At 45.8% G+C, this 25,081-nt stretch overlaps 1 protein-coding gene across 3 annotated transcripts in view; it reads left to right on the top strand.

Moving 5' to 3' along the window:
• The window catches only part of LOC144479591 (CREB-regulated transcription coactivator 1-like), a 115,761-nt gene that overhangs the window by 12,658 nt on the left and 78,022 nt on the right, over nt 1-25,081 (top strand). For 2 of the 3 annotated variants that reach the window (XM_078198489.1, XM_078198491.1), the window contains exons 2-3: nt 16,460-16,576; nt 20,764-20,901. In XM_078198489.1, coding sequence (XP_078054615.1) covers nt 16,460-16,576; nt 20,764-20,901 — 255 coding nt within the window. The remainder of the gene's footprint in view (nt 1-16,459; nt 16,577-20,763; nt 20,902-25,081) is intronic. The other variant, XM_078198490.1, reaches the window with a different exon arrangement.

Genomic DNA, 25,081 nt, shown 5'->3' on the forward strand with positions numbered 1-25,081 from the left:
GACTCGGAGTTTACTATAGGCCCCCAAATAGTAATAGAGATGTGGAGGAAGAAATTGCTAAGCAGATTATGGATATGTGTGGGGGTCACAGGGTAGTTGTCATGGGGGACTTTAACTTTCCAAATATTGATTGGAATCTTTGTAGGTCAAATAGTTTGGATGGGGCAGTTTTTGTGCAGTGTGTGCGGGAGGGTTTCCTGACACAATATGTGGATGGGCCGACTAGAGGTGAGGCCACATTGGATTTGGTACTGGGAAATGAACCGGGCCAAGTGTTAGATTTGGTTGTGGGAGAGCAATTTGGAGATAGTGACCACAATTCGGTGTCTTCTGTTATTGCAATAGAGAGGGATAGGGCCGTACGGCAAGGCAAGGTTTACAATTGGGGGAGGGGTAATTATGATGCGATTAGGCAAGAATTAGGGGGCATAAGTTGGGAACAGAAACTGTCAGAGAAAGGAACTAATGAAAAGTGGAACTTTTTCAAGGAACAAATACTGGATGTCCTTGATAGGTATGTCCCTGTCAGGCAGGGAGGAAATGGCCGAGTGAGGGAACCATGGTTCACAAAAGAGGTGGAATGTCTTGTGAAAAGGAAGAGGGAAGCTTATGTAGGGATGAGGAAACAAGGTTCAGATGGCTCGATTGAGGGTTACAAGTTAGCAAGGAATGAGCTGAAAAAGGGGCTTAGGAGAGCTAGGAGGGGACATGAGAAGTCCTTGGCGGGTCGGATCAAGGAAAACCCCAAGGCTTTTTACTCTTATGTGAGGAATAAAAGAATGACCAGGGTGAGGTTAGGGCCGGTCAAGGACAGTAGTGGGAACTTGTGTATGGAGTCAGTAGAGATAGGCGAGGTGATGAATGAATACTTTTCTTCAGTGTTCACCAAGGAGAGGGGCCATGTTTTTGAGGAAGAGAAGGTGTTACAGGCTAATAGGCTGGAGGAAATAGATGTTCGGAGGGAGGATGTCTTGGCAGTTTTGAATAAACTGAAGGTCGATAAGTCCCCTGGGCCTGATGAAATATATCCTAGGATTCTGTGGGAGGCAAGGGATGAGATTGCAGAGCCTTTGGCTTTGATCTTTGGGTCCTCGCTGTCCACGGGGATGGTGCCAGAGGACTGGAGAATGGCGAATGTTGTTCCTCTGTTTAAGAAAGGGAATAAAAATGACCCTGGTAATTATAGACCGGTTAGTCTTACTTCGGTGGTTGGTAAATTGATGGAAAGGGTCCTTAGGGATGGGATTTACGACCATTTAGAAAGATGCGGATTAATCCGAGATAGTCAGCACGGATTCGTGAAGGGCAAGTCGTGCCTCACAAATTTGATGGAATTTTTTGAGGAGGTAACTAAGTGTGTTGATGAAGGTAGGGCAGTTGATGTCATATACATGGATTTTAGTAAGGCGTTTGATAAGGTCCCCCATGGTCGGCTTATGATGAAAGTGAGGAGGTGTGGGATAGAGGGAAAGTTGGCCGATTGGATAGGTAACTGGCTGTCTGACCGAAGACAGAGGGTGGTGGTCGATGGAAAATTTTCGGATTGGAGGCAGGTTGCTAGCGGTGTGCCGCAGGGATCAGTGCTTGGTCCTCTGCTCTTTGTGATTTTTATTAATGACTTAGAGGAGGGGGTTGAAGGGTGGATCAGTAAATTTGCTGATGACACCAAGATTGGTGGAGTAGTGGATGAGGTAGAGGGCTGTTGTAGGCTGCAAAGAGACATAGATAGGATGCAAAGCTGGGCTGAAAAATGGCAAATGGAGTTTAACCCTGATAAATGTGAGGTGATTCATTTTGGTCAAATTTAAATGTGGATTACAGGGTCAAAGGTAGGGTTCTGAAGACTGTGGAGGAACAGAGAGATCTTGGGGTCCATATCTACAGATCTCTAAAGGTTGCCAGTCAAGTGGATAGAGCTGTGAAGAAGGCCTATAGTGTGTTAGCTTTTATTAACAGGGGGTTGGAGTTTAAGAGCCGTGGGGTTATGCTGCAACTGTACAGGACCTTGGTGAGACCACATTTGGAATATTGTGTGCAGTTCTGGTCACCTCACTATAAGAAGGATGTGGAAGCGCTGGAAAGAGTGCAGAGGAGATTTACCAGGATGCTGCCTGGGTTTGGAGGGTGGGTCATATGAGGAAAGGTTGAGGGAGCTAGGGCTGTTCTCTCTGGAGCGGAGGAGGCTGAGGGGAGACTTAATGGAGGTTTATAAAATGATGAAGGGGATAGATAGAGTGAACGTTCAAAGACTATTTCCTCGGGTGGATGGAGCTATTACAAGGGGGCATAACTATAGGGTTCGTGGTGGGAGATACAGGACGGATATCAGAGGTAGGTTCTTTACGCAGAGAGTGGTTGGGGTGTGGAATGGACTGCCTGCAGTGATAGTGGAGTCAGACACTTTAGAAACATTTAAGCGGTTATTGGATAGGCACATGGAGCACACCAGGATGATAGGGAGTGGGATAGCTTGATCTTGGTTTCAGATAAAGCTCGGCACAACATCGTGGGCCGAAGGGCCTGTTCTGTGCTGTACTGTTCTATGTTCTATGACTCCTCCCTACATTATTTCTTCCAATATAGGCCGACCTATAACCCTCCATCCTATTAAGTCCCATGTACTCATCCAGGAGTTTCTTAAAAGACCCTATTGAGTTTGCCTCCACCACCACTGACGGCCGCCGATTCCACTCGCCCACCACTCTCTGTGTGAAAAACTTACCCCTAACATCTCCCCTGTACCTACCCCCCAGCGCCTTAAACCTGTGTCCTCTCGGAGCAGCCATTTCCACCCTGGGAAAAAGCCTCTGAGAGTCCACCCGATCTATGCCTCTCAACATCTTATATACCTCTATTACGTCTCCTCTCATCCTACGTCTCTCCAAGGAGAAAAGACCGAGCTCCCTCAGCCTATCCTCATAAGGCATGCCACTCAATCCAGGCAACATCCTTGTAAATCTCCTCTGCACCCTTTCAATCTTTTGCACATCCTTCCTGTAATGAGGTGACCAGAACTGAGCACAGTACTCCAAGTGGGGTCTGACGAGTGTCTTATATAGCTGCATCATTATCCCCGGACTCCGAAACTCAATCCTTCGATTGATAAAGGCCAGCACACCATACACCTTCTTAACCACCTCCTCCACCTGCAGGGCCGATTTTAGAGTCCTATGGACCCAGAGCCCAAGGTCCTTCTGATCCTCCACAGTACTAAGAAGGTGGTGAAGAAGGCATATGGTATGCTTGCCTTTATAGGACGGGGTATAGAGTATAAAAGCTGGAGTCTGATGATGCAGCTGTATAGAACGCTGGTTAGGCCACATTTGGAGTACTGCGTCCAGTTCTGGTCGCTGCACTACGAGAAGGACGTGGAGGCATTGGAGAGAGTGCAGAGAAGGTTTACCAGGATGTTGCCTGGTATGGAGGGTCTTAGCTATGAGGAGAGATTGGGTAGACTGGGGTTGTTCTCCTTGGAAAGACGGAGAATGAGGGGAGATCTAATAGAGGTATACAAGATTATGAAGGGTATAGATAGGGTGAACAGTGGGAAGCTTTTTCCCAGGTCGGAGGTGACGATCACGAGGGGTCACGGGCTCAAGCTGAGAGGAGCGAAGTATAACTCAGACATCAGAGGGACGTTTTTTACACAGAGGGTGGTGGGGGCCTGGAATGCGCTGCCAAGTAGGGTGGTGGAGGCAGGCACGCTGACATCGTTTAAGACTTACCTGGATAGTCACATGAGCAGCCTGGGAATGGAGGGATACAAACGATTGGTCTAGTTGGACCAAGGAGCGGCACAGGCTTGGAGGGCCGAAGGGCCTGTTTCCTGTGCTGTACTGTTCTTTGTTCTTTCCCTTTATATTGTACTCCTTCATCCCATTTGACCTACCAAAATGGACCACGACGCATTTATCTGGGTTGAAGTCCATCTGCCACTTCTCCGCCCAGTCTTGCATCCTATCTATGTCCCTCTGTAACTTCTGACATCCCTCCAGACTATCCACAACCCCACCAACCTTCGTGTCATTGGCAAACTTACCAACCCATCCCTCCACTTCCTCATCCAGGTCATTTATGAAAATGACAAACAGCAGGGTCCCAGAACAGATCCCTGGGGCACACCACTGGTGACCGACCTCCATTTAGAAAAAGACCCATCTATACCCACTCTCTGCCTCCTTTGGGCAACCCAGTTCTGGATCCACAGGGCAGCAGCACCTTGGATCCCATGCCCTCTCACTTTTTCGAGAAGCCTTGCATGGGGGACCTTATCGAACGCCTTGCTAAAATCCATATAAACCACATCTACCGCTTTCCCTTCGTCAATGGAAGACACAGATAATTTCCCAGAAATATCAGGAAATCAAGAGTCGACTGAGAAGGTGGGATTAGAAAGGACATCTGGGTATCCTCGGGCTGGCATGGACAATATAGGCTGAATGGCCTCCTGTGCTGTAACTTTTCTATGGTTCTAAAGAGGAATTGAAGCAAATTAATATTCGCAGTGCTGGAGAAATTAATGGAACTGAAACCTACATATCCCCAGGGCCTGATAATCTGCATCCTTGGATACTAAAGAAGATGGCCACGGAAATAGTGGTGGTCATCTTCCAAAATTCTGTAGATTCTGAAACCGTCCCGGCAGATTCTAGTATGACAAATGTAACCCCACTATTTTAAAAGAGGAGGGAGGGAGAAAACGGAATTACAGACTGGTTAGCCTAACATCAGTAGGGTAAATGCGCGAGTCTATTATAAAGGATGTGATAACAGGACACTATTAAGGAAAATATCAATGGGATTAGACAATATCAACATAAATTTATGAAAAGGAAATCACATTTGACATACCTCCTGGAGTTTTTTGAAGATGTAACTAGTATGATGAGGGTGAACCAGTGGATGTGGTGTATTTGGATTTTCAGGAAGTTTTTGAGAAAGTTAGTGTGAAAAATTAAAGCACAGGAATGGAGGGATATGGTCCCCGAAAGGGTAGGGGGTTTTAGTTCAATCGGGCAGCATGGTCGGTGCAGGCTTTGAAGGCCGAAGGGCCTGTTCCTGAGCTGTAATTTTCTTTGTTCACCTGGGATTGAGGGCAATATGTTGGCATGGATTGAAAATTGGTTAACAGACAGGAAACAGTAGGAATAAATTATTTTTCGGAGTGGCAGGCAGAGACTAGAGGGCTCCTATAGGGATCAGTGATGGGCCCCAGCTATTCACAAATATATGTCAGTGATTTGGATGAGGAAACAGAATGTAATATTTCCAAGTTTGCTGACTGTCACAAAACTAGCTGGAATGTAAGTGTTGAAGAGGATGTAAAATGGCTTCAAGGTGATTTAGAAGTGGGCAAATACATGTCAGATGGAGTATAATGTGGACAAATGTGAAATTATCCACTTCGGTAGGCAAAACAGAATGGCAGAGATTATTTAAATGGTGATAGATTGGGAAATGTTGATGCATCTTGGTGTCCTTGTACACCAGTCACTGAAAGCAAGTATGCAGGTACAGCAAGCAGTTAGGAAGGCAAATGGTGTGTTGGCTTTCATTGCAAGAGGATTTGAATACAAGAGCAAGGATGTCTTACTGCAGCCGTACAGCGTCTTGGTGAGACCTGAAGTATTGTGTGCAGCTTTGTTTTCCTTACCTTAGAAAGAATATACTTGCCGTCGAGGGAATGCAGTGAAAGTTCACCAGACTGATCTCTGGGATGGCAGGATTTATGTATGATGAGAGATTGGATCCATTATACTTGTATTCACTGGAGTTTAGAAGAATGAGAGGGGATGTCATTGAAACATCTAAAATTCTGCCAGGGCTGGACAGACTGGATGCAGGGATGATGCTGGTGGTGGGGGGATTACGAACAGAAGAGGGGATGGGCCATTTAGGACTGAGATGAAAAGAAATCCTTTCACTCAGAGGGTGGTGAACCTGTGAATTCTCTACCTCAGAAGGCCGTGGAGGTCAAGTCACTGAATATATTTAAAATAGATTTTTAGACACTAAAGGCAACAAGGGGATTGAGAAGAGAACAAGAGTGTGGCATTGAGATAGAGGGTTAGCCATGATCGTATTGAATGGCAGAACAAGTCTGAGGAGTCGAATGGCCTACGCTTATTTTCTGTGTTTCTATGAATGATGTCCAGGTCTTGCTACTTGCAGGCATGGGCTGCTTCAGTACATAAAAACATAAGAAATAGGAGCAGGAGTAGGCCATCTAGCCCCTCGAGCCTGCCCCGCCATTCAGTAAGATCATGGCTGATCTGAAGTGGATCAGTTCCACTTACCCGCCTGATCCCCATAACCCTTAATTCCCTTACCAATCAGGAATCCATCTATCCGTGATTTAAACATATTCAACGAGGTAGCCTCCACCACTTCAGTGGGCAGAGAATTTCAGAGATTCACTACCCTCTGAGAGAAGAAGTTCCTCCTCAACTCTTTCCTAAACTGACCCCCCTTTATTTTTGAGGCTGTGCCTTCCAGTTCTAGCTTCCTTTCTAAGTGGAAAGAATCTCTCCACCTCTACCCTATCCAGCCCCTTCATTATTTTATAGGTCTCTATAAGATCCCCCCTCAGCCTTCTAAATTCCAACGAGTACAAACCCAATCTGCTCAGTCTCTCCTCATAATCAACACCCCTCATCTCTGGTATCAACCTGGTGAACTTTCTCTGCACTCCCTCCAAGGCCAATAAATCCTTCCGCAAATAAGGGGACCAATACTGCACACAGTATTCCAGCTGCGGCCTCACCAATGCCCTGTACAGATGCAGCAAGACATCTCTGCTTTTATATTCTATCCCCCTTGTGATATAGGCCAACAAGAACAGGAATGGTTGTTGGACGTTCCGGGCTATAGATGTTTCAGCAAGTGTAGGGAAGCTGGTAAAAGAGGTGGAGGAGTGGCATTGTTAATCAAGGATAGTCTAACGGCTGCGGAAAGGCATTTCGAGGGGGATCTCCACACTGAGGTAATATGGGCTGAGGTTAGAAATAGGAAAGGAGCGGTCACGTTGTTAGGAGTTTACTATAGGCCCCCAAATAGTAATAGAGATGTGGAGGAAGAAATTGCGAAGCAGATTATGGATAGGTGTGGGGGTCACAGGGTAGTTGTCATGGGGGACTTTAACTTTCCAAATATTGATTGGAACCTTTGTAGGTCAAATAGTTCGGATGGGGCAGTTTTTGTGCAGTGTGTGCAGGAGGGTTTCCTGACACAATATGTGGATAGGCCGACAAGAGGTGAGGCCACATTGGATTTCGTACTGGGAAATGAACCGGGCCAAGTGTTAGATTTGGTTGTGGGACAGCACTTTGGAGATAGTGACCACAATTCGGTGTCTTTTGTTATTGCAATAGAGAGGGATAGGGCCGTACGGCAGGGCAAGGTTTACAATTGGGGGAGAGGTAATTATGATGCAATTAGGCAAGAATTAGGGGGCATAAGATGGGAACAGAAACTGTCAGAGAAAGGAACTAATGAAAAGTGGAACTTTTTCAAGGAACAAATACTGGATGTCCTTGATAGGTATGTCCCTGTCAGGCAGGGAGGAAATGGCCGAGTGAGGGAACCATGGTTCACGAAAGAGGTGGAATGTCTTGTGAAAAGGAAGAGGGAAGCTTCTGTAGGGATGAGGAAACAAGGTTCAGATGGCTCGATTGAGGGTTACAAGTTAGCAAGGAATGAGCTGAAAAAGGGGCTTAGGAGAGCTAGGAGGGGACATGAGAAGTCCTTGGCGGGTCGGATCAAGGAAAACCCCAAGGCTTTTTACTCTTATGTGAGGAATAAAAGAATGACCAGGGTGAGGTTAGGGCCGGTCAAGGACAGTAGTGGGAACTTGTGTATGGAGTCAGTAGAGATAGGCGAGGTGATGAATGAATACTTTTCTTCAGTGTTCACCAAGGAGAGGGGCCATGTTTTTGAGGAAGAGAAGGTGTTACAGGCTAATAGGCTGGAGGAAATAGTTGTTCGGAGGGAGGACATACTGGCAGTTTTGAATAAACTGAAGGTCGATAAGTCCCCTGGGCCTGATGAAATATATCCTAGGATTCTTTGGGAGGCAAGGGATATGATTGCAGAGCCTTTGGCTTTGATCTTTGGGTCCTCGCTGTCCACGGGAATGGTGCCACAGGACTGGAGAGTGGCGAATGTTGTTCCTCTGTTTAAGAAAGGGAATAGAAATGACCCTGGTAATTATAGACCGGTTAGTCTTACTTCGGAGGTTGGTAAATTGATGGAAAAAGTCCTTGGGGATGGGATTTACGACCATTTAGAAAGGTGCGGATTAATCCAGGATAGTCAGCACGGATTCGTGAAGGGCAAGTCGTGCCTCACAAATTTGATAGAATTTTATGAGGAGGTAACTAAGTGTGTTGATGAAGGTAGGGCAGTTGATGTCATATACATGGATTTTAGTAAGGCGTTTGATAAGGTCCCCCATGGCCGGCTTATGATGAAAGTAAGGAGGTGTGGGATAGAGGGAAAGTTGGCCGATTGGATAGGTAACTGGCTATCTGGGGTGGTGGTGGATGGAAAATTTTCGGACTGGAGGCAGGTTGCTAGCGGAGTGCCACAGGGATCAGTGCTTGGTCCTCTGCTCTTTGTGATTTTTATTAATGACTTGGAGGAGGGGGCTGAAGGGTGGATCAGTAAATTTGCTGATGACACCAAGATTGGTGGAGTAGTGGATGAGGTGGAGGGCTGTTGTAGGCTGCAAAGAGACATAGATAGGATGCAAAGCTGGGCTGAAAAATGGCAAATGGAGTTTAACCCTGATAAATGTGAGGTGATTCATTTTGGTAGGACAAATTTAAATGATGATTACAGGGTCAAAGGTAGGGTTCTGAAGACTGTGGAGGAACAGAGAGATCTTGGGGTCCATATCCACAGATCTCTAAAGGTTGCCACTCAAGTGGAAAGAGCTGTGAAGAAGGCCTATAGTGTGTTAGCTTTTATTAACAGGGGGTTGGAGTTTAAGAGCCGTGGGTTTATGCTGCAACTGTACAGGACCTTGGTGAGACCCACATTTGGAATATTGTGTGCAGTTCTGGTCACCTCACTATAAGAAGGATGTGGAAGCGCTGGAAAGAGTGCAGAGGAGATTTACCAGGATGCTGCCTGGGTTTGGAGGGTAGGTCTTATGAGGAAAGGTTGAGGGAGCTCGGGCTGTTCTCTCTGGAGCGGAGGAGGCTGAGGGGAGACTTAATGGAGGTTTATAAAATGATGAAGGGGATAGATAGAGTGAACGTTCAAAGACTATTTCCTTGGGTGGATGGAGCTATTACAAGGGGGCATAACTATAGGGTTCATGGTGGGAGATATAGGAAGGATATCAGAGGTAGGTTCTTTACGCAGAGAGTGGTTGGGGTGTGGAATGGACTGCCTGCAGTGATAGTGGAGTCAGACACTTTAGGAACATTTAAGCGGTTATTGCATAGGCACATGGAGCACACCAGGATGCTAGGGAGTGGGACAGCTTGATCTTGGTTTCAGATAAAGCTCGGCAAACATCGTGGACCAAAGGGCCTGTTCTGTGCTGTACTGTTCTATGTTCTATCCCATTTGCCTTCTTGATCACCTGTTGCACCTGCAGACTGGGTTTTTGCGTCTCATGCAGAAGGACCCCCAGGTCCCTTTGCACAGTAGCATGTTGTAATTTTTTTCCATTTAGATAATAATCCAACTTGCTATTATTTCCTCCAAAGTGAATAACCTCGCATTTGTCAACGTTATACTCCATCTGCCAGATCCTCGCCCACTCAGCCTGTCCAAATCTCTCTGCAGACCTTCTATGCCCTCCACACGATTCACTTTTCCACTTATCTTTGTGTCGTCTGCAAACTTTGTTACCCTACACTCAGTCCCCTCCTCCAGATCGTCTATATAAATGGTAAATAGTTGAGGCCCCAGTACCGATCCCTGCAGCACGCCACTAGTTACCATCTGCCAACCAGAAAAGCACCCATTTATTCCGACTCTCTGCTTGCTGTCGGATAGCCAATGCCCAATCCACGCTAACACCCTACCCCCAACTCCGTGTGACCCAAATTTCTTCAGCAACCTTTTGTGAGGCACCTTATCAAACGCCTTTTGGAAATCCAAGAACACCGCATCCACCGGTTCCCCTCCGTCAACCGCACTAGTCACATCTTCATAAAAATCCAACAAGTTCGTCAAGCACGACTTTCCCCTCATGAATCCATGCTGCGTCTGCTTAATCGAACCATTCTTATCCAGATGGCCTGCTATTTCTTCTTTAATGATGGATTCCAGCATTTTCCCAACTACAGACGTTAAGCTAACCGGCCTGTAGTTACCCGCCTTTTGTCTATTTCCTTTTTTAAACAGCGGTGTAACATTAGCCGTTTTCCAATCCGCTGGCACTACCCCAGAATCCAGTGAATTTTGATAAATAACCACTAACGCATCCGCTATTACCTCTGACATTTCTTTCAGTACCCTGGGATGCATTCCATCCGGGCCCGGGGACTTGTCCACCTTCAGTCCCGTTAGTCTACCAAGCACTGCCTCCCTGGTATCTGAGGGGTAGTGAGTGGTTCTGAACACTGCAATTATTGATAACCATCCCCAATCCTGATGTTATATTGGATGCAAGGTCATTAAAGCAGCAAAAGATGGTTGGACCTCGGACATTACCTCTGAGAAACTCATGCAGCAATGTCCTGGGGCTGAGATGATTGGCCTGCAACAATCTTCCTTTGAGCAAGTTATGACTCCAACCACTGAGCGGTTTTCCTCCCTGATTCCCATTAACTTTGCTTGGGCTCCTTGATGCCACACTTAGTCAGATGCTGCCTTGATGTCAAGGGTAGTCACTTTCACCTCACCTCTAGTATTCAGCTCTCATGTCTATGGGCATTTTGGTCTAAGGGTTTAATGAGGTCAGAATCTGAGTGGCTTTAGTGGAACCCAAACTGAGCATTGGTAAGCCAGCTGGGTCGATGTCATTGTTGTAGCTTACCTGGAATAGCTAGGGTAGGGGTGGGACAAATACTGAACCACAGGTCCTCAGCATGAAACCTCCTCTGAATCTCCTGCCCCTTACCCTAAAACTGTCCCTTGTGGGCCCCTCAACAAGGGGAACAGCTGCTCCCTACGCACCTGGTCTGTCGGGATAGGGTGTGATTGTTGTCAGTGCAGTCGTGATGGGCTGAATGGCCTGTAGACATTCGATGATATATACCCCTCATAATTTTATACACCTCAATCATACACCCTTCAGCCTTCTCTGTTGTAAACAATTCAAGCCTATCTCGCCTCTTTATAGCTCAAATATTCAATCCCAGGCAACGTCCTGGTGAACCTCTTCTGTCCGCCCTCTAGTGCAATCACATCCTTCCTATAGTGAGGTGACCAGAACTGCACACAGTACTCCAGCTGTGGCCTATCCAACACACTGGACAGCTCCAACATTACCGCCTTGCTCTTGTACTCAATGCCATGGCTGATAAAGGCCAGTGTCCCATATGCCATCTTAACTATCCTATTCACCTGCTCTGCCGCCTTCGGGGATCTGTGAATAAGTACCCCAAGATCCATCTGTTCCTCTGAGCTTCCCAGTGTCCTGCCATTCATTAAATACTCCCTTGACTTGTTGCTTCTTCCAAAGTGCATCACCTTGAACTTATCAGGGTTATCTTTTCCTGTAACCTATGACCATCTTCTTCACTATTAACCACTCTACCAATTTTGGTGTTGTTTACAAACTTGCGTAATATTCCCCACATTTTCATCTATAACATTTATGTCTATAACAAAAAATAGGAGTCCCAGCACTGAACCTGTGGTGCACCACTGGACATAGGCCTCCAGTCATAAGAACAGCCTTCTACCACCACCCTTTGTGGCAGGATTGCAGAACTTTAAATTGATCCGCTGATTGTGGGATCACTTAGTTCTGTCTGTAGCATGCTACAGCACTGTTTTAACGTGTGTAGCCCTGTGTTGTAGCTTCACCAGGTTGGCATCTGATGCTGCTCCTGACATGCTCTGCTGCACTCATAGAATCATAGAAACCCTACAATGCAGAAACAGGCCATTTGGCCCATCGAGTCTGCACCGACCACAATCCCACCCAGGCCCTACCCCCATATCCCTACATATTTACCCGTTAATCCCTCTAACCTACGTATCTCAGGACACTATGGGACAATTTTAGCATGGCCAATCAACCTAACCCGCACATCTTTGGACTGTGGGAGGAAACCGGAGCACCGGGAGGAAACCCACGCAGACACGAGGAGAACGTGCAAACTCCACACAGACAGTGACCCAAGCCGGGAATCGAACCCAGGTCCTTGGTGCTGTGAAGCAGCAGTGCTAACCACTGTGCTACCGTGCTGCTCCTCAGTGGACCACAGTTGGTCTCCTGTCTTGAAGGTAATGGAAGAGTGAGGGATCTGCTGCTAATGACGACCTCATGGATGAGCAGTTGTGAGCTGCTGAATCTGTTCTGAACCTATCCCATTTGGCACAGTGATAGTACCTGACAATGTGATGAACAGTGTCCTCAACATGAAGAGCAGACGTCGTCTCCACAAAGACTGCGTGGTGATCACTCCTACCAACAGGATCACGGATAGATGCATCTGTAACAGGTGTTGGTGAGGAGAAGTCAAGTAGGTTTTTTTCCCCTCATTGATTTTGACACCACCTGCCGCAGGCTCAGTCTGGCAACTGTGTCCTTCAGGAGACAGCTGGTTCCCCCCACTCTCCCCCAACATTCACATACGCACACATCCCTCCAAGTAAATTTCATGTTCTTGCTACCCTCAGTGCTTTGTCCAAGGAGGAGGAAGGAGGAGCTCTGATTCAGGTAGGAGGTATTCCGAAGATTTCATGGGGTCTAGATTCATTGTTGGGGACTCCCAGGACCAGTAGCTCCCATGTATGAGCACCACTACCGTTGGTGGGTCTACCCTACCAGTGGGGCAGGACTTACCTAGGAATGGTGATGGAGGAATTAGGGACAATGGTTGTAAGTTATGATTCAATGAGTATGACTACATCAAGTTGCTCTTGATCAGTCTGAGGAACAGCTCTCCAAACTTTGGGACAATGTTAGTGAGTAAGGCTTTGCATACAGATTAGAAGTAGGGCTAGGACACCTGGTGCTGCTCCACCCTATAAAATCCCTTCAGGATCAATTGAGTTATCGAGTTGACTCTGCAACACGAGATGCCTTTGTTTCCAGTGCCTGAATCACTGCCTTGTGGTCAGTCTACTTTTATTATTAGAAACATAGAAAACTACAGCACAAAACAGGCCCTTTGGCCCCACAAGTTGTGCCGAACATATCCCTACCTTTTAGGCCTACCTATAACCCTCCATCCTATTAAGTCCCATGTACTCATCCAGGAGTCTCTTAAATGACCCTATTGAGTTTGCTTCCACCACCACTGACGGCAGCTGATTCCACCCACCCACCACCCTCTGTGTGAAAAACTTCCCCCGAACATTTCCGCTGTACCTACCCCCCAGCACCTTAAACCTGTGTCCTCTTGTAGCAGCCATTTCCACCCTGGGAAAAAGCCTCTGAGAGTCCACCCGATCTATGCCTCTCAACATCTTATATACCTCTATCAGGTCTCCTCTCATCCTACGTCTCTCCAAGGAGGAAAGACCGAGCTCCCTCAGCCTATCCTCATAAGGCATGCCACTCAATCCAGGCAACATCCTTGTAAATCTCCTCTGCACCCTTTCAATCTTTTGCACATCCTTCCTGTAATGAGGCGACCAGAACTGAGCACAGTACTCCAAGTGGGGTCTGACGAGGGTCTTATATAGCTGCATCATTATCCCCGGACTCCTAAACTCAATCCTTCGATTGATAAAGGCCAGCACACCATACACCTTCTTAACCACCTCCTCCACCTGCGGGGCCGATTTTAGAGTCCTATGGACCCGGACCCCAAGGTCCTTCTGATCCTCTACCGTACTAAGAGTCTTTCCCTTTATATTGTACTCCTTCATCCCATTTGACCTACCAAATGGACCACTACGCATTTATCTGGGTTGAAGTCCATCTGCCACTTCTCCGCCCAGTCTTGCATCCTACCTATGTCCCTCTGTAACTTCTGACATCCCTCCAGACTATCCACTTCCTCATCCAGGTCATTTATGAAAATGACAAACAGCAAGGGTCCCAGAACAGATCCCTGGGGCACACCACTGGTGACCGACCTCCATTTAGAAAAAGATCCATCTATACCCACTCTTTGCCTCCTTTGGGCAAGCCAGTCTGGATCCACAGGGCAGCAGCCCCTTGGATCCCATGCCCTCTCACTTTTTCGAGAAGCCTTGCATGGGGGACCTTATCGAACGCCTTGCTAAAATCCATATAAACCACATCTACCGCCTTCCCTTCGTCAATGTGTTTAGTCACATTTTCGAAGAACTCCACCAGGCTCGTAAGGCACGATTTGCCTTTGACAAAGCCATGCTGAGTATTCTTGAACATACTCAACCTCTCTAAATACTCATAAATCTTGTCCCCCAGGATCTTCTCCATCAGCTTACCAACCACTGAGGTTAGACTCACCAGTCGGTAATTTCCTGGGCTATCCCTATTCCCCTTCTTGAAAATAGGAACCACATCCGCAATCCTCCAATCCTCCGGCACCTCTCCCGTCTCCGTCGACGACACAAAGATCATCGCCAGAGGCTCTGCAATCTCTCCCCTCGCCTCCCACAGTAACCTGGGGTACATCCCATCCGGACCCGGCGACTTATCTATCTTGATGCCATTCAAAGATTCCAGCACAATCTCTTTGTTAAAGTTGACTTTTCTGTAGCAGTTTGGTGTAGCTAAGTAGCTTGGCCGTTTCAGAGGGCAGTTAAAAGTCGACCACTACAGTCCGAAAGATCAGATAGGTTTTAACAACAATCCAGATGCTTCATGATTAATAGTGAGACCAGCGTTTTATTCAAGATTTTATTAATTAATTTCATTTAAATTCCTCCTGCTGCTGTGTTGGGATTTGAACTCGCGTCTCTGGAGCATTAGTGCAGGCCTGTGGATTGCTCGTCCAATAACAGCACATACTATTGTTCCCTACTCAGTTCTTCCCACTCACTTAATCTGTCTCTCTGTATTCTTATGCTCCCCTCTCCGCTACTTACTATGCCACCAGTCCTCCAGGGAATACAAAACTAGACACTGCAAAAGGGAAAGAAGAGAGGAAGTAACAAGTATTGTGATAGCCATAAGGTAATGGATCAAGTAAAGAATAAGCAGCCTACAATCTTGAGGAGGTGTAAAAGGGAAAAACCGAATCACCACCAATGGTTGCCATCCAGAAAAAAGGAGGCAGGTGTTATGCTTTAAGATAGTTGAACTCCACTGTTGAGACAGGAAGGCTGAAAAGTGCCTAATTGGAAGATTACTAACATTGCGCCACACAACTATCAGGCGATGACTGTCTGCAGCAAGAGAGAATCTAACCACCACTACTTGACATTCAATGGCACTCCCATCACTGAATCCCCCACTGTTGTTACAATCCTGGCTGATACTACTGGGCAGTCAGGTCCCAGAGCAGAAGCCGGCTCAATAGATCGTAACTTTTATTTTTTGTTTAGGGTAATGGGATTGCAGATTAACTTTTAACAAAATAATACAACATTTAAGATTAACTATAATACATTACTTCACTCCCACTACACCTTCACTGATGCACACAAATCTATAAGAGTTACAAAATACATCTTGTACTCGGGAAGTAAGAAGTCTCACAACACCAGGTTAAAGTCCAACAGGTTTATTTGGGATCACAAGCTTTTGGACCACTGCTCCTTCATGACCTGTGAGATTTCTTACTGTGACCACTCCAATCCAACATCTCCACATCATGGTTCTCAGGAAGTACAGGGTCCATATAAGCCAATAGGCAAATTGTGGTCAGACACACCACACCCTGAAACCAAGTGACAGATGCTGCCTAGTACAACTTCTGTAGATTCCTCATCAAATCCTCTCAGATCCAATTTCTCCTTTAACTCACCTCATTTCCTCCAAATAAAAGGTGTGGCTATGGGCACCCACATGGGTCCTAGTTGTGCCTGTCTCTTTATGGGTTATGTGGAGCATTCTTTGTTCCAATCCTACTCCGGCCCCCTCCCTGTGGAGGGAGAAACATAGCGTTAACATTTTGAATTTGTTTGACCTCTGAAGAGGAGTCATATTATCTTGAAATGTTAGCTGTTTCTCTCTCCGCAAATGCTGCCAGATATGCTGAGTCTTTCCGATATGAGTTTTTATTAAGTTTATGTGAGCAGTAGCTGTGTGGAGACCAACCCCTGGAGCCGTTGGTATGTGATAGTGATTGTGCTGTTGTATTGTGGTCATAGAGGTTCCAGAAAGTTCTTTGGCCAGTGTCTCGACTCCTGTTAGTTTGTTTGTAACGAGCCTGTTCCTCTTTGTTCCCAGTTACAGTTGCAGAAATCTCAGTATTTACAGTTGGGACAGAGTCGGGGTCAGTACTATGGAGGCTCCCTTCCCAACGTCAACCAGATCGGGAGCACCACTCTGGACCTCCCTTTTCAGGTGAGTTTATTTTTCATTTAAAAAAGAAAAGGAATAAAAACTGGAGATTAAACAGGAGAATTATAATAAATGCATAACAAGTCCCTTATCAAAGTAAAGGAGAAAGAACTAAGAAAGGAGCCAATGCCTCACAGAAGCTGCTCCTTGTTCTTCGCTCCGAGTTTACACTTGGATCTAAATTCACAGAATGTACGATGTAAATTTAAATAGTAAATTTCCTATGTAAATTGTGAGATTAAAAATCGGATGAGGATTTTTTTAAAAACTCTGTTCGACAGGTATGCAAATTCTAATAAAGAGCCCCATAACAAAGTCATCTTTTGTGTTTCACTCAGTGCTAATACAAGAGCAGCTGAAGATCACTGTTTGTCTGCTGATCTGTACAGATCTGTGGCAGATACAATGCTTCAGAAAGATGAAAGTTGGGATTAGGGTTCAGGCCTCATTTCAAGGGCAATGAGGAATGGGCAATAAATGCTGGCCCAGGCAGCGACGCCCACATTCCATGTATGAATTACCAAAAAATGCCAGTATCGTGGATCACCTGCAGCAGCTCTGTCTGATCCAGTCAGTCATGGATGTCAGCAGGTGAAGGAGTTGCCTGTTGTGACTGCTGCAAGGGACTACCCGACGTGAATGTCAGTTCACTTATCATGTACTGTCTGGAGATTGGAACTTCTAGTCTGTGATCTACTTCTGCAATGAGGGGAAGGGATTTTAGAATTTACAAAACCATTCACAATGAGTGATTAATGGATAAAAGAGATCTGAGGAACTGGCTGATCCTGCAGTTGTCACAAGCTGCGTCCCTAACTATCTGGGGAAGCAACAACATAAGAAGAAAAGCTCACCAATTTTATCTCTTGTATCTCTCACCCAATGTACAGTGATCCCTCTTTGCCACCCTGTTGCCATTGGGTAAAGCAGGTTGGTTTGTGTGCTGCACTTGATCAAGTTGATTCTCAGCACTGGTGATGTTGTACCTTACAGGCCTGAGTCTGGTTTCTGCTGAGTGCTGGCCTGGGATTGTGTTGTGGTGTCGCACAGCTGGATTATTGATCCACAATAATAAAGTGCTGCTCAGCATTGAGTTGATGATTGCTGATGGATTCTGTACTCTGATCACCAATCAGTCAAATTGGTGACTGTTAAAATCACCTGACTCCAAACTTCAGTTCTCAAACTGAATTTGAACTCTCACTGAGCACCACACAAATGGGATCACAGAGTGGAGGCAGTGTTGTGAGTCATAAGAACCAGGAGTAGGCAATTCAGCCCCTTGAGCCTGCTCTGCCATTTAATATGATCTCATCTCAGCCTCAACTCCACTTAACTGCCCTTTCACCATAGCCCTTCAAACCCTGAGTAGTTAAAAATCTGTCCACCTCTTCCTTAATTTTATTCAAAGTCCTAGCATCCTCACACTCTGGGGGAGTGAATTCCACAGACTCGTGCCACTTTGAGAGAAATATTTCTCCTCATCTCTGTTTTAAATCTTCCACCTCATATCCTAAAACTATGACCTCTAGATTGCCCTCCAAGTAGAAGCATCTTCTCCACGTCGACTTTGTCAATCCCCCTTATCATCTCATACACCTCAATCAGATTTCCTCTCATTCTTCTAAACTCCAGGGAGCATAGGCCTATCCTGCCCAACCTCTCTTCGTAAGACAAACCCCTCATCTCTGGAATCAATCTAGTGAACCTCCTTTGAACCACCTCCAATGCAACTATAACCTTCCTCAAGTAAGGAGACCAAAACTGTACATAGTATTCTAAGTGCGGTCTCACTAATGCTTTATACAGTAGCAGCAACACTTCACTGCTTTTATATTCTATTTCTTTAGCAATAAATGCCAAGATTCCATATGCCTTTGTTATTACCCACTTGTACCTGCACACTAGCTTTCTGTGATTCATGCACAAGGACACCCAGATCCCTCTGCACTGAAGCTTTCTGAAGTTTCTCTCCATTTAGATAATTATTTGCCTTTGTATTTTTCCTACCAAAATGGATAACCTCACACTTATTCATGTAAACTCCATCTGCCAAATTTTGTCCCATTCACTTAACCTATCCATATCCAGATAAATGCGAAGTGATGCATTTTGGTAGAAATAACGTAGGGGGAAGCTATACGATAAATGGCAGAACCATAAAGGGTGTAGATACGCAGAGGGACCTGGGTGTGCAAGTCCACAGATCCTTGAAGGTGACGTCACAGGTGGAGAAGGTAGTGAAGGCGGCATATGGCATGCTTGCCTTTATAGGACGGGGCATAGAGTATAAAAGTTGGGGTCTGATGTTGCAGTTGTATAGAATGTTGGTTCGGCCGCATTTGGAATACTGCGCCCAGTTCTGGTCGCCACACTACCGGAAGGACGTGGAGGCTTTGGAGAGAGTACAGAGGAGGTTTACCAGGATGTTGCCTGGTATGGAGGGGCTTAGTTATGAGGAGAGATTGGGTAAACTGGGGTTGTTCTCCCTGGAAAGACGGAGGATGAGGGGAGACTTAATAGAGGTGTATAAAATTATGAAAGGCATAGATAGGGTGGGGGGTGGTGGGGGGTGAATGTTAGTGCGCGACTCTAGTTCCTCACCCTCATTTGAAATTCTAGCATGTTATAATCATTCTTCTCGAGAAGATCCTTAACCACAACATCATTTATTTGCCCTATCTCATTATATGATACTAAATCTAGAATAGTCTGCTCCTAGATTGGTTCTCCAACATTGAGTGAGTGAATTTCCCTGTGTATAGGTGCTGTTCGTAAGCATGGTTTTGCTCTCATATAAGTGAATACTTTTGCCTGAAGTTCTTGACTTAACCCTGTTTCCAGTGTTACTCAATAGCCAGTGCAGGGATACATCATCACCCTCCAAACAAGACAATGCTGCAAGTGTTTGGGCTATCATGCATGTGAAGCACAAGAAAGGGGCCACTTTAATTGGATTTCTTCAGTCAAAAAGTGGGAATGCAATAGACTTGTCTCTTCTCTGGGTGAATGACCGAGGTGTAACAGTGAATTTGTGCTACATAGACACAATGTGGCAGACCAGGGCAGAAACTCTAGCACCTTGCCGACCACGGAATCAGAGCGGGTGAGGGTCCGATAACGGAAATCTCCGTTGACCTCAGGCGAGAATTTCCGGTCTCGCCTGAGTGAGGCTGTAAAATCCCACCCTGAGGAACAAAATGAAACGGCCCCTCCTATAATTCGGATTTGACAGAGACGATTTGTAAATAAATAAGTAAGATCGATTACAGTGAAAGCAAAATACTGCGGATGCTAGAAACCTGAAATCAACACAATGCTCAATACTCAGCTGGTCAAGCAGCATTTTTGGAAAGAGAAACAGAGTTAATATTTCAATGCTGGTGAACTTGACTGCAGCTGAGTTCCTATTGTAGATCCTGCAATCCTCCTCAGTTATTTCCATCCCCATTTCAGTAACTCTTCTATGCCAAACATCAGTGGTGATGTGGTGATGCCGGCATTGGACTGGGGTAAACACAGTAAGAAGTCTCACAACACCAGGTTAAAGTCCAACAGGTTTATTTGGTAGCAAACGCCACTAGCTTTCGGAGCGCTGCTCCTTCGTCAGATGAGTGCACTCACCTGACGAAGGAGCAGTGCTCCGAAAGCTAGAAATATCAGTGGAACAGGCAGGTAATCTCTATCCAGTTTCATTCTGTGTCCGAACTCTGCAATCTACTCATTTCATCTGCAGAAACTTTGCCACAAGTGCAAAGGTTCCTTCTCCATCTGCCGTTGGCATCTTGGCAGCACTGCTTCAATCGATTCCAGTGTCCCCGGATTTAAGGAGTGGGGAAATTGTCATTACTCCTGTGCTTGCTCCATGTGTTAAGCTCGCCTGAAGGACTTTTCTAAATGTGCATCATACAGAACCCAAAACTGACTGAAGGTGCTTTGCAGCAATCTACCTAGTTTAGATCTTCTGATTTCCACAGCTAGGGCTCGTCATAAGGTGAAACTTAAAACCAGTTGCTGAGGTACAAATTCTGGACTATGTATGTGATGTATAAAAGGCTAAACCCGGCACCATTAGTTCTATCAAGGTGGAAAATAAAAGTTAATTCTGAATTAGTCCTGGCCATGAAGAATTCAGCATGTCTGAACCAAATGTGCACAATACTGAAGGACTCCCCATGGTTGTATTGCAGACTCCGTTCCAATCATCAGCCTTGGATACGAGTAGATCGACCCGGCATCATGGCTTGGTTGACCGGGTCTACAGGGACAGAAACCGACTGGGATCACCACACCGCCGTGCCATTCCTGTTGACAAACACGGGCGCCAGATATCCTTCCTGTGTCAGTGTGGCTTGGATACTGTGATCCAGAGCGTGAAGCTTAGAGGAAAAAGACTTTGGTGAGGACCTCTCACCAAGATTGCCAGGTAAAGCCTCACAAGAAGGGTAAGAAAAGTCATGTTGCTTCGATATGTTGAGATCTACTCATGAAGACCCCTTTGATATATGATGTCCTGCCTCTGGACCTGGTCTGAGAATATCAGTCTCATAGCATAGAGTGTTTTCAGGGAAAGTATTTGTGCCATATCTGAGCCAACTTTCTGCTCTCTAACATATTATCATTTCTTCAGTATTAACATTCACTCATATAAGTGTGTTTTGCTATAGCTAATGCACATGTGATTCTCAAGGATTATTAGTGATGTATTTATTATAAATGTAAGGTTTTTGCCACATGAATTGAACATCATGGTGTTTAAGTCTAACTATTAATTTGACGCTATATATTTGCCTATGTGTTATGTATGTAGTTATGCCAGATGGACAGCTGTGGTCGAAGAAGGCAGCTCAGTTTTTTGAGGAGGTGACAAAAACGATTGACGAAGGAAGGGCCGTGGATGTAGTCTATATGGATTTTAGTAAAGCGTTTGACGAGGTCCCTCATGGCAGGCTGGTGCAAAAGGTTAAATCTCACGGGATAAAAGGTGAGCTAGCTAGATGGGTGGAGAACTGGCTTAGCCATAGAAGACAGAGGGTAGCAGTGGAGGGGTCTTTTTCCGGTTGGAGGTCTGTGACTAGTGGTGTTCCGCAGGGCTCTGTACTGGGACCTCTGCTGTTTATGATATATAGAAATGATTTGGAGGAAGATGCAGCTGGTGTGATCAGTAAGTTTGCGGACAACACAAAGATTGCTGGAGTTGCGGATAGTGATGAACATTGTCAGGGAATACAGCAGGATATAGATAGGCTGGAACATTGGGCGAAGAAATGGCAGATGGAACTTAATCCAGATAAATGCGAAGTGATGTATTTCGGTAGATCTAATGTAAGGGGGAGCTATACAATAAATGGCAGAACCATCAGGAGTATAGACACACAGAGGGACCTGGGTGTACAAGTCCACAGATCCTTAAAGGTGGCAGCACAGGTGGAGAGGGTGGTGAAGAATGCATATGGCATGCTTGCCTTTATTGGACGGGGCATAGAATATAAAAGTTGGCATATGATGTTGCAGCTGTATAGAACGATGGTTAGGCCACATTTGGAATTCTGCGTCCAGTTCTGGTCGCCACACTACCAGAAGGACGTGGAGGCTTTGGAGAGAGTACAGAGAAGGTTTACCAGGATGTTGCCTGGTATGGAGGGTCTTAGCTATGAGGAGAGATTGGGTAAACTGGGGTTGTTCTCCCTGGAAAGACGGAGGATGAGGGGCAACCTAATAGAGGTGTATAAAATTATGAAGGGCATAGATAGAGTGAACGGTGGGAAGCTTTTTCCCAGGTCGGAGGTGACGAACACAAGGGGTTATAGGTTCAAGGTGAGGGGGGCTAGGTTCAAGGTGAGGGGGGCAAGGTTCAACACAGATGTCAGGGGGACGTATTTTACACAGAGGGTGGTGGGGGCCTGGAATGCACTGCCAAGCAAGGTGATTGAGGCGGACACACTGGGATCATTTAAGACTTATCTAGGTAACCACATGAACAGACTGGGAATAGAGGGATACAAAAGAATGGTCTAGTGGGCACATGAGCGGCGCAGGCTTGGAGGGCCGAAGGGCCTGTTCCTGTGCTGTATTGTTCTTTGTTCTCATTGCCATCTTCTCAAGGGAAGTTAGGAATGGGCAACAAATGCTGGCCGTGCCAGCATCCCAGGAACAAATAATAATAAAAAAGTGAGGATGATTGATTGACAGTGTCAACAATTTGCATTTATATAGTGCCTTTAAAGTAGTATCCCAAGGTGCACGAGGAGCATTACAAATAAAATTCGATCTTAAATCACATAGAAAAATGTTAGGACAGGTGATGAAAAGTTCGGTCAACAAAGTTAAACTTAAACTTAAGGAACATCTTAAAAATGTGTGGGCGAGGTTTAAAGGTGTAGTTCCAGAGCTTGGGGCCTAGGCATGACCAGGAGCAAAGACAATTGGGAGATGAGCAAGAGGCCAGAATTGGAGGAGCCCAGGGAGGTCTGCACGTTGTAGAGCAGGAGTAGGTTACAAAAATAGGAAGAGGTAAGACCATGAAGAGATTTGAACACTAGAATGAGAATTGAATTGCTACATGGTTGGGAGCCATGTTAGACAAGCGAGCGTATGGAGTGATGGATGAATAGCATTTGATGCAAGTTTGATTACAGGCAGCAGATCTCTGGATGAACTAAAGTTTACAATATAAAGGGAAAGACTCTTAGTACTGTAGAGGATCAGAAGGACCTTGGGGTCCGGGTCCATAGGACTCTAAAATCGGCCCCGCAGGTGGAGGAGGTGGTTAAGAAGGCGTATGGTCTGCTGGCCTTTATCAATCGAGGGATTGAGTTTAGGAGTCCGGGGATAATGATGCAGCTATATAAGACCCTCGTCAGACCCCACTTGGAGTACTGTGCTCAGTTCTGGTCGCCTCATTACAGGAAGGATGTGGAAAAGATTGAAAGGATGCAGAGGAGATTTACAAGGATGTTGCCTGGATTGAGTGGCATGCCTTATGAGGATAGGCTGAGGGAGCTCGGTCTTTTCTCCTTGGAGAGACGTAGGATGAGAGGAGACCTAATAGAGGTATATAAGATGTTGAGAGGCATAGATCAGGTGGACTGTCAGAGGCTTTTTCCCAGGGTGGAAATGGCTGCTATGAGAGGACACGGGTTTAAGGTGTTGGGGAGTAGATACAGGGGAAATGTTAGGGGGAAGTTTTTCACACAGAGGATGGTGGGCGAGTGGAATCAGCTGCCGTCAGTGGTGGTGGAGGCAAATTCAATAGGGACTTTTAAGAGACTCCTGGATGAGTACATGGGACTTAATAGGATGGAGGGTTATAGGTAGGCCTAGAAGGTAGGGATATGTTCGGCACAACTTGTGCTGTAGTTTTTCTATGTTTCTTCTATGTTTCTACAGAGAATGCAATTTTAGAAGCTGGCCTGGAGAACATGTGAAAGAGTCAAGTCTAGAATTGAACCTTTTTATTTTGTTCGTTCATGGGATGAGGGCATTGCTGGCTGAGCCAGCAGTTATTGCCCATCCTTAATTGCCCTTGAGAAGGTGGTGGTAAGCTGCTGCCTTGAGCTGTTGCGGTCTATATGGTGCTGGTACACCCACAATACTGTTCAGGAGAGAGTTCCAGGATTTTGACCCAGCGACAGTGAAGGAAGTGATATAGTTCCAATTCGGGATGGTGAGTGGCCTGGAGGTGTTGGTGTTCTCTTGCATCTGCTGCCCATATCCATTTAGGTGTTAGAGGTCATGCATTTGGAAGGTGCTGTTGAAGGACCTATGGGATAAATGGGGCAGTGGCATCCTGAATACAACAGTGACGAGGGGATAAAAAATAGAATTGTGGTGAATCAGTTTTTCAGACTGGAGTGAAGTATAGTGTGGAGTTTTCCCAAGGATCTGACTGCAGAAGATAGAGTTGATCACTTTAGAGCAAAATGCTAAGAGGAGCTTTGACAGGCATGTTTAGAATCGTGAATAGTTCAAATGAAGTAAATGAGTTCAAAACTAAGGGACAATGTTTTAAAACTAGGGGTTACTCTTTTAGGACTTTAGGAGTGGCTAAGGTAAATGTTGGTCCCTTAGAAGATGAGAAAGGGGATTTAATAATAGGAAATGAGGAAATGGCCGAGGCCTTAAACAAGTTTTTTGTGTCGGTCTTCACAGTGGAGGACACAAATAGCTTGCCAATAATTGACAGTCATGGGACTGTAGGAGGTGAGGACCTTAAAACGATCACTATTACTAAAGAGGTAGTGCTGGGTAGGCTAATGGGACTAAAGGTAGACAAGTCCCCTGGTCCGGATGGAATGCATCCCAGGGTACTAAAAGAAACTGCAGAAGTAATAGCAAATGCATTAGTTGTAATTTATCAAAATTCACTGGACTCTGGTGAGGTCATAGTAAGAGTTTTAACAACACCAGGTTAAAGTCCAACAGGTTTATTTGGTAGCAAATGCCATTAGCTTTCGGAGCGCTGCTCCTTCGTCAGATGGCGTGGAAATCTCGTGCCAGCTGATTGGA

Source organism: Mustelus asterias, chromosome 26, assembly GCF_964213995.1.
Source record: "Mustelus asterias chromosome 26, sMusAst1.hap1.1, whole genome shotgun sequence".
Classification (NCBI taxonomy): domain Eukaryota; kingdom Metazoa; phylum Chordata; class Chondrichthyes; order Carcharhiniformes; family Triakidae; genus Mustelus; species Mustelus asterias.